At 40.1% G+C, this 10,202-nt stretch overlaps 1 protein-coding gene across 1 annotated transcript; it reads left to right on the top strand.

Annotated features, from left to right (window-relative positions):
* Nucleotides 1-513: 513 nt before the first annotated feature.
* Nucleotides 514-5,812, top strand: LOC145469829 (uncharacterized). The gene is made up of 8 exons (XM_081453638.1): nucleotides 514-855; nucleotides 1,172-1,638; nucleotides 1,942-2,036; nucleotides 2,781-2,937; nucleotides 3,359-3,419; nucleotides 3,824-4,089; nucleotides 4,548-4,722; nucleotides 5,569-5,812. The coding sequence occupies exons 1-8, from the start codon at nucleotides 534-536 to the stop codon at nucleotides 5,754-5,756; spliced, it is 1,731 nt and encodes a 576-aa protein (XP_081309764.1). The 5' UTR covers nucleotides 514-533; the 3' UTR covers nucleotides 5,757-5,812.
* The last annotated feature ends 4,390 nt before the right edge of the window (nucleotides 5,813-10,202 follow it).

Raw genomic sequence — 10,202 nt, 5'->3', positions numbered from 1 at the left:
TTAGCCCTCAAGGGCTACGGGTCAATAGCCCATTCGGCTTCGCCTCATGGGCTATTGACCCGTAACCCTCAAGGGCTACGAGTCTAATTGTTAAGTAGTGCTCACTAGCCTTCATTTGAATGGTCACACACTTGGGCTACATCCACAGACTTGAAGTTATAATTAGAGCCACCTTGTACAGCATAATAAACTGTACCAAATGAAAGTACTGCTCAATAGCTTTCATTTGAATGGTCACACACTAGGGTTTCATCCACAGAGTAAAAAGTTAGAACCACCTTGTACAGCATAATAAACAGTACCATATGAACGTACTGCTCAATAGCTTTCACTTGAATGGTGACTCATTAGAGTTTCATCCACAGACTTAAAAGTTAGAACCACCTTGCACAGCATAATAAACAGTACCACACGAAAGTACTACTCAGTAGCTTTCATTTAAATGGTCCCGCACTAGGGTTTATACATTCATGATGGTTGGACTTTGATAGTAGAATATTTGAAGTACGAGTTTGAACGATCAAAGTTTGGTTATGTTGTTTCTAGTGCCTATGGTGGCACCGTCCGTGAATGTGTCAGACATGATAGACTCCTCTACCTTGTCAGTCTCGTGGACGGCTATACCAGAGGAACATGTGATGGGCAGACTACTCGGTTACCACGTCATGTACACACCATTGAAAAAAGCTGATAAACCACTAAAAGAGAGTGCTGGGGTGACTAAAGTTACCGTGGATTATCCAGGAAATTTACTCACGCGACTCAAAGGATTGGAAAGTTTTACTTCCTACATAATTCGGGTGGCTGGTTTTACCGCTAAGGGAGATGGAATAGCGTCCTTTCGAGTAACTGGGGGTAAGGCTTAACTGCCATTGTATAATGTATCGAATTATTCTCGCATTTTGATTGGTCCTTACTTATGATCTATTGAACGACAGATGCCTAGAGGACGTCATTAACAATTCTTTTTTCTTTGTTATATAAAACGAATAGATTCCAAGTTTGATGTCATCTGTGATCTGTTACTGAACAGACGCACGGCCACATGGTATCTATTTGTTAAATAGAGCGTTCATTTGGCCTTTTCTGATGAAGTCAAACTTAGGCACATTTTGCATGTGTGTTCTGTTGGGTATAACAACATCATACATGCCTGTCTTTGTTCCAACAGAAACCTGCCCATGCCCCAAAGTCCTTTATACTAACTGGGCAGAGCTTCCTCCATATGTTACAAAACCAGTGAACAATCACTCACCACAAGGGATTATTGGAACTCTTGTGGAGGAAATGCTGTTAAAGTCATGCGGTCTATGCACAAACGGGTATGGACGTACAGTCCTAAATTTCACCAACAGTGGAAAAGGGAAAGCTGCCTTTAAAAGAACCATCAACGCCGTTCGCGAGGATGTCGATCATAGAACACAAGTTAGCTTTCCTATCATAGGGGCCATGGACGATGCCAAATTCCAAAAGGAATACGTTTTTGTTCCGTTAGTCGAATCTCCTGGAATCGCTTTCATTACTGTCAGTCAAGATGGAAGTAGCACAAGTGCCATATCTACAATCTTCCAGCATCTTCCACTGTACTTGTTTTGTTTAATCATGGCCTACGCAGCCGGTATCATCGTTTGGGCTCTTGTAAGTATTTCTCCCGTAGGCTTAATTAAAATCACTATTTAGCCTAGAAGTCGTTTAGTCTAGTCATTCAGGATCCCTTGGTTTGCTTCCTTTTATGGGAAAGTTGGTTACTCTTTGATATTTAATTTGAAAAATTACGTGTGGTACCTGGGTTGGGAGGGAAAACATGTCCATGTCGTGCCCGTTACTGATTACGACATTAGGTCAATAGCCTGCCTTGATATCTGATGTTTTAGATGTCATTAAGTCTCACGGATTCATCGCTAAACAAGGTTTTCTTTTCGCTTTTCTTTTTTTACGAAGGACTCAAGCTGGAAACCGGACGGTTTCTCAAAGTCATTTACGAAAGGAGCCGGTGAAGGTTTTTGGTTTTCGTTTATATCCATGACAACTGTCGGGTACGGAATTATTGTATTCATTCTTTTTTAATCAGAGACTACAACAGCCTCCCTGTTTTTAAATTAAGCATAAAGCTGTGCAAATTTCAACTCTCATGACGTCAACGAAGCACTGTTCCCTGCACATCGGTCAAACGCAATATTCGACGTTATTCCCAATTTTTGTGGCATCAACATTTGCAAACTTTTAAAACGAGCGACAATTTAGAAAACTGTAAGAATAGCTCATGAAACGATAGTAACAGTATTCCCTTGAAACTGGAAAGTTTTTTGGCGTGAACAACAAAGGGAACTGTGCCAGAGCAGTTCGTTTAACCACGGCAAAACTGCTAAAGCATTATTTCTTAGAGCTCACACTGAGATGAGCCTCATCATAGTTAATTGAGGGAGATTTCTTTGTTGTACTTTTTTTTCACGTTTTTGGCCGTGACTGTGAACAAAACACAATTGTTGTCTACTACTGACTGAGGAAAAAAAAATCAATAGGGGCGTTCTGGGAACGTAACCATACATAGTGTATGAACGCAAAACAGAAGATTGTGGGTGGTCAGGGACCTTTCAACATAAAGCATGTCATCTTTGTTTGATCCTTTCATGCTTGCTAGGCTTCACAACCATTCCTCTAACTATGATCTAATTCATTAGGAAGCTGATAATAATGGTTTGGATTTGTTAAACAGTGACTAGATTATATATTATTGTGTTCTTCAAATTGATCATTGGGTGTTTGTGTTTATTTTTCAGGTACGGAGACAAAGTTCCTGTTGGGGTGTGCGCAAGGTTATTCGCTGTTGTTTGGACCATAACCGGCCTAGTAATGGCGTCTATACTCGTTGGAGTAGTAGCTACTTCTCTGACATTCAGCACTTTGGACAACGGGATCATTTTATATGGAACGAAGGTACACGTGTAATTACTTAGCACTTTCCCATTTAACTCTTTGTAATCGTTGCAAGTAAAGAATTGCGTGTAATGGCTTAAGCGAAAATGTACTCCGGCCTTCATACATGTAGCACGAAGCAACTTTGAGTAACACAACTCCCACTTAATGGCATACCATTTCCTCAAAGGGTTTCAACACAAAAGTTTGCCAAGTTATCCCAAAATAGGTGGTATCCATGTGCAAACCATTGTATTCAGAGTAACTGTGGAAGTATACAATACGAGTATGGTATTCAAAATTTCAAATTCCGACCCACTCAGGCTAGGGCATCGACCAGGAATTCATCACCTTAGCCATATGGCGTGCACAGCTCCCACCATCCTGCTAAATTAGACCGAAATAAATTCACGACCATTTCCTTTTTTTTTTGGCCTTTAAGGTGACAGCCTTAGCAGACTCGCCTGCTCATCAACTTGGAGTCAGGAGGAACGCCCTAGTCAGTGAGTATCCTCGTTATAGAAAAACAAATGTTTATTTAACAGCTAGCTTTTTTCTTTTCTTTTCTTTAGAAGTAAGGTTAGCAAGATTTTTTTCTCGAATATTGAAAAAATAAACCACGTAGGCATCATTTACGCTTACATGCCCTAACCATGAAAATTTCTGTCACTTTGTGGAAATAAATCAAACGCTAACTGATAGTATGAGCACAGAGAAACCATCTTCATACTGAAGATAATTTTATTTCTTAATTTTTCTATCGCTATTGAAACCTGAAAGTTTATCTTAGCACATATCTGGTTAAAAGCCATGAAATAGCCACGTTTGGAATTGCTGCTTTGTAGTTTTAATCACATTTGATTAAGTTCTTGCTGCTTTTTTCTGTTTTAATTTCGAATTTCGTCAGAGCCTCGCGACACTCTACAGGAAAGTTATAAAACTCTCGAGCTAGGCGAGGTGAAAGGACTTCTGTTGGATGCTTACGTTGCTGGAAGTCAAATGAAAGACCTGTCTCAGCAACTGCGAGTAAAAGAAGTCATCAAATTGTCGAAAGGAATTGGCGTGGTGCTATCAGGAGAGGCGATGAAGTTACAGAGTCGAATTCGTGATTATATCACAGACAATGCTGGAACGATAACAAAGATCATCGAGAACAGTACAACTCCGTTAGAGGTATGCTACCATGTTATCTACAGGCAAATCAATCAGTCAATCAATCAATCAATCAATCAATCAATCAGGCAAAAGAACAATCAATAGATCGATCAGTCAGCCAGCTAGCCAGCGAGCCATTCAGCGAGCCAGTCAGTCAGTCAGTTAGTCAGTCAGTCAGTCAGTCAGTCAGCCAACCAGCCAGCCAGCTAGCAGTCAGTCAGTTGTCAGTCAGTCAGTCAGCCAACCAGCCAGCCAGCTAGCCAGCCAGCCAGTCAGTTAGTCAGTCAGTCAGTCAGTCAGTCAGTCAGTCAGTCAGTCAGTTACTCAGTCAGTCAATCAGCCAACCAGCCAGCCAGCTAGTCAGTCAGTCATTTTGAGTTCAAAAGTCTCATGAGTTAACAAATAACCAGTGTCTGGTGATCCAGTGCAATGCGAGAACAGGGAAAACTATTTTGTCATTTTGTTTTATTTCCTAGCAACCAGGAAAGAGTGAAGCCGAGGAACGAGCGACTGAATTGTTTTCTACAAACTCTTTGCTGTTTCATCAAACAATTATGGCGCTAACAAAGGCACTGGGAGGTGCAGTGTTTTGTGGACTTATTTGGGAACTCGTGCGCATAGGAATGGGACGAAAAAAAAAGATCCATCCAGGTCAGTTAGCAAGTTTTTGAGTTTTAGTTATATATGTTTTTAAAAAATGGATCATTAGACAATGCAATTCAAGAGTTTTCATTGGCTTAGCCATCATGGTATATGAGCTATTATACCATGCTCGATCATTCCACTCAAACTGGTTGGATAAGAGATGACTATAGCCAACACGGCGCTATACGCGACTCATTGCTCTCATATCCAACGCCCACTGAAGGGAAAACTACATTACACGATAAATCTCTGTTTGCAAACCACAATTGGAGTTGCACGAATAACACAATAAATTTGAGCCAAGAATTAAATTAGGTAATGACGTTTACGTTCAAATGTTAAACCAAACCAAAAACCTGCATTAAGCGGTGGCTTTTAGAATATAGTTTCGTTTATTAGCGTTCACTCACCAGACATGGGGACTCGTGGTTCATTAAGATTTTTGAGCGAAACATTAATACCGTACCGTAGAACTCGCAGAACTATAACAGTAGATCAAATGCCTAACAAACGACAAGAAGAAAGTGAAGTATGATCATCGCAGTAAATTTTCCAATTTAAGCAACTGGAAAGAAGAAGCCTGAAAAAAATCAGGGCTTCAACGGGATTCGAACCCGTGACCTCCGCGATACCGGTGCGATGCTCTACCAACTGAGCTATGAAGCCACACATTGGCAGCGAGGTCAATTTTTTCAGGCTTCTTCTTTCCAGTTGCTTAAATTGGAAAATTTACTGCGATGATCATACTTCACTTTCATCTACTACCGCAGTTCAAATATGAATTATTTCATATATACTTCACAAACGACAAGAAGTTATGAAATGTTGACATTTTGTTATCTTTTTTTTTAGAAAACCAAACAAAAGGAGATTCAAGTCCTAAGACGAGAAGAAAAGAGCTGCAAGAACCAGTTCAACAATTTTATGACAATTTCCGGGAAGTTTACTTGGACTTAGTAAATAAATATAGGCGGGAGTTACAGCAAAATTGTCAACAACAACGTCAGAGGAAACAAAATAGGAAAGTTGCATGGACATGATTAAGATTGATCAAGACAGTGGACAAGTTTAGAAATTAAATATGATAAACAGAGCGGTCCATGAGAAGACGCACACGGCTTGTACTGTAAGTATCCCGGAGAGCTCCATACAATTCCTTATACTTTTAGTACAAGAAATTGTTGAGCATTATCTTAGGGCGCTCCAGGTTTCTTCACCCTCTGATACCAACGAGGTGTTATAATCTGTTACGCCGACGATCGTCTGTCAGAAAAATATTAATTTTTGAAAGTAAACCAGAGACGAACAGCGGCGCACACCGGCTTACATGTGTCAACGAGCAATTAAATGCAGTGTGCTGTGTGAGTCATTCCTGACGCTCTACACTCTGGAATAAAAGCATTATTAGATCATGTCCAAAAGAACGTGAGCAGTGGGGAAAGACATGGAAGGAAAAAAGACGTGAGAGAGGAAGGGCAATGAATGTTGAAACTACGGCGAGGGCGGAAATCCTGATAAAACAAGTATTCGCGCTAATGATGTACGAATTACCAGAATTTAATGCACAACACGAAATCATCCTCTCCTCTACTCAAACCAAGATTTACGATCTGAACTAAAAGATAACCAGGAGCCTACAAACGCATGCTCAAGTAAAGAGACGCGCAAGGGCCGACTAACATTTCTTGCTTACTCCATCAAAGTCATCACGATCAACGCTGAGCTTGCATTGAGATGCTTGTCCGGAAGTAAAGGGACGTTTGATTCATCAATCTAAAACAGATCTTGGAATTAAGCCGAAATGATCTGGGAGCGAACTAAACTTAACAATTTTCTAAAAAATAACGCATCACACTCTTTCTTTTTTTCATAAGAATATTGTTTTTCCGGCCCAGGCTGAATACTCCTATTTTTCTGCTGATTTTAGGCTGAAAATATTATTGTAATATTCTTAACTTATGACATTTACGTATCAATTACAAGTGTTCCATTGCTGTTCATTGCAATCAGTACGGTCAAAATGTCATGTCATACGACAAGAAAGAATTTATCATGAAAAATTTTGCGGTTTAGCTCATGTCTTTTGCATTGTACATATTTTTTACTGCGCAAACACGTTACATGTACCGCTCATCATTAAACATTTGGCTATCGCTAGTGAAGAGTGTTTCGTTTGTTGGCTAGTTTTGCCGTTTAGAGAAAGGAATAATTTTATACAGTTAAGTAAAAACATCATTGTATTGTTTTTACAGATTTTCAACGCATGAAATTGTATTATTTTCACAATTTCAGCCTAAGGTTTATTCTTAAAATATTCTTTAAATTTCGCAAATTTCAGCCTCGATATTCTTATAAAATATATTCTTTAAAAAAGAAAGAGTGTATATGCACTACTTGATGAATTTCATTTATAGTCACAAACACCTTTATCTTGATTGTAAATAAATAATCTCTAATTTATCTGTAAATTTATCTTTATTTGAGTCTCCACAATTAGTTATCTAAGCTTAATACTCCGAACAGTCTTTTTGCCCTCCGCCATTGAGAAGAAATGTCACACAATTACATAGCCGTGGGGAAAGTTAGGGCCCGGGGTGAGGAATCACTTAGTACACAAAGCAAAGTTTGTCAGTGCTTTAAGTGACCTCGCACGGCTACCCATGACTTCAAGGTGTTCGCACGCGCTGCGAAAAGAGACCTTAAATTTCGAAAGTAACGACCGAGTGTGGTGAAACCCTCCCACATCCCCAGAAAATAGTGGAATCAAGGATCAAAAGTATAATTTATTCTTCCTATCAATTAAGAGCGGCAAACTGATGACGATACAACAAGGGAAGGTACAGTGTAACGCATACTATGAACATTAAGAAACGTCATGTTGCGCAGTGTTAAAACAAAACCCGTAATATTTTTCTCAAGTAACAGGAACTAACAGAAACTTCTCTTCAAATTATAATTACTTCAATCAACAACTTCGTCACATTACTAAAAGGAGGGCGTTAAAAGGAACGTTTCTTGAAATCAAAATTGAAAACTCAACCAGCACACCGAGATATATTTAAGGGCCTGTTTACAGGGAGAGAGGTCTACTCTAGCAAGCGTGTTAACCCTAGCTGGAGGGCAAAAGATAGCCCGGGTTTACAAGCAAAATTTTGGTGTAACCCTACAACCCGAGCGCGGGACAACTTAATGCGCGGTTACACTCAAAGGGTCTGGAAACAAGTAGAAAGTTAACCCAGGTAGGCGGGTTAACCCTACCTGGAGTGTTTACAAGGGAAAAAGTTAGCCCGCCTGCCAGGGTAACCCTAGCACGCAGATAGGGTAAACCGCCTACTCGTTTAACCCTAGCTAGCTGCCTTGTAAAGACGACGAAGAAAACAATAGAAAATGTGTGAGTGCTAGGGTAACCCTCTCTCCTTGTAAACAGGCCCTAAGAATGGTCTACCTGATGAAGAGCCCACCCAAAAGGCAGCAACCACGACAGCGACATAAATTTGAACTGGAACACGAAGGATTTCATCTCATGTTTTAAAAAACTGTTTTCACGAGTTTAATACACCCATAGAGAAATACATGCTGCCCTGTTCCCATACCTTTTGGAAAAAGCCCCAAGGTAGCAGCGAGTTTCGTCTAACTTAAGTAGAAAAAGAATCGCCTTTGAACACAGCCTCAAAGTTACTTAGCCTCAGATGTAATGAAGGATCGGCGGTATAGTGGCGCGAGTGGTGTGTAATTCTTATGAAAAATGCTAAAAGCTGCCTCTAAGACCGTGGGTTTTTATCAGAGTCAGAGCAGCTCAAAGACCGTCTTTGAGACCTTGCCTTGCCGATTTTGAGACAGTTAAAATTCTAACAAAGCACCTCAGTGCTTAAAATAACGCGCAGAGATCCACTTGTTTTTCAATTGTTTGTTTGTCTTTGCTGGGCGTAATTTACTCAAGGCCTTTAACTTGACAGAATTTACCCATTAATGGACAACAACAACAACAATCTTTTATTTAAACATGACTTTTGTTTAAAGCGTGAAATGGGGTTGACTAGCCTACACGACTTCTACGTTTCGTGACATTTGTACATTTGCCGTTCTCTGTTCGGTCACTCGACCTTTCTTGTCGCTTCACTCGTGTTCATGAAGGGCACTTCATGTTGTGTAATAAGGAGGAATTTTAAGTGAAGTTGAGCCGTTAGATCGTGCTATGGCAAATTCTTCTATAGGTCATAGGTCTGCGTGTTATCTGCATGTCGACTCGTTGAGTTTGACACCTCTGTAATTTGCCGTGTGTTTTTGCATTTTTTTGGCTCATTTCTAATGCAAGATATGCTTTTATAAGTGTCCATGAATTTGCTTTTGAGGGACAAAATATGAAATTTACCGTGAACATGTTGCTTACTTGCATTCTATATTGTGACGCCGGGCCCGGTTGTGATTAGAACTGTTTGCAAGCACAGTAGGTAGATCCTTATCACGGATATCGTATTTGTTCTCGTACGATTTCCTTCGGAGACGCCGTAGCTTTACTTTGAGAAAGCTATACGTTTGTCTAGTGACATTCTTATGTTTCTTGCAGCGATCTGATTGAGCTTATGTTTCTCTTGCTTGATGCATAGGTTTATTCCTCCTTTGGTTGTTCTGGCACCACATGATTCAAATGTAGCTGTTTACGCGCAAGTCCTGTTGACTGTTTTGCGTGTTTTATATGCCATTGTTCGGCTTAGTTCAGGCAAGACCATGGTTTCGATCCTCCATGTGGATCTCATCAGTTGCCGGTATTTCTAAAATACTCTGTACATCTGAAGTTGCTAGCGCAACTCGTACCTCTGTGAGAATGCAAGACATTCTGCGGCTTGGCACAAACTTCTCGTGGTGTGTACCCTTGTGACGGATAGAACATGTCTGGTTTCTATTGGCTATGACAGCTAGCCAATGGCGTAATGTACTTTTCGATCCTTACTTTTTTGAAGCTTGACCTCGTTAAAAAAGTGTAAGCCTAAAGTGTAGCCTATTAATGTTACTGCTGGCATGACATTAGAATCTCTCGCTTACACTACACTCATGGGTGTGCCACCTAAAGTGTAGCCTATTAATGTTACTGCTGGCATGACATTAGAATCTCTTGGTTACACTACGCTCATGGGTGTGCCACCTAAAGTGTAGCCTATTAATGTTACTGCTGGCATGACATTAGAATCTCTCGCTTACACTACACTCATGGGTGTGCCACCTTATTGTAGCCTAATAATGTTATTGCTGGCATGACATTAGACTCTCTTGGTTACACTATACTCATGGGTGTGCCACCTAAAGTGTAGCCTATTAATGTTATTGCTGGCATGACATTATAATCTCTCAGTTACACTACACTTCGGGGTGTGCCACCTTAAAGTGTAGCCTGATAATGTTATTGCCACCTTAAAAACATTATTATTTAATTTTTTCTAGTTTGGTTGTTTTTTGGTTATCTTTTGGTCATCATCTTAATTCAACTT

The sequence above is a fragment of the Orbicella franksi genome, chromosome 15 (assembly GCF_964199315.1).
Source record: "Orbicella franksi chromosome 15, jaOrbFran1.1, whole genome shotgun sequence".
Taxonomy (NCBI): Eukaryota; Metazoa; Cnidaria; class Anthozoa; order Scleractinia; family Merulinidae; genus Orbicella; species Orbicella franksi.
This window is presented reverse-complemented; position numbering and strand designations above follow the sequence as displayed.

Bases quoted from the DNA above. Each gene is read 5' to 3' on its own strand.
- LOC145469829 (XM_081453638.1), top strand. From the start codon at position 534: ATGTTGTTTCTAGTGCCTATGGTGGCACCGTCCGTGAATGTGTCAGAC. The intron at 2,037-2,780 runs GTACGGAATTAT...TTTATTTTTCAG, and splicing joins ATATCCATGACAACTGTCGG to GTACGGAGACAAAGTTCCTG. The intron at 4,723-5,568 runs GTCAGTTAGCAA...CTTTTTTTTTAG, and splicing joins AAAAAAAAAGATCCATCCAG to AAAACCAAACAAAAGGAGAT.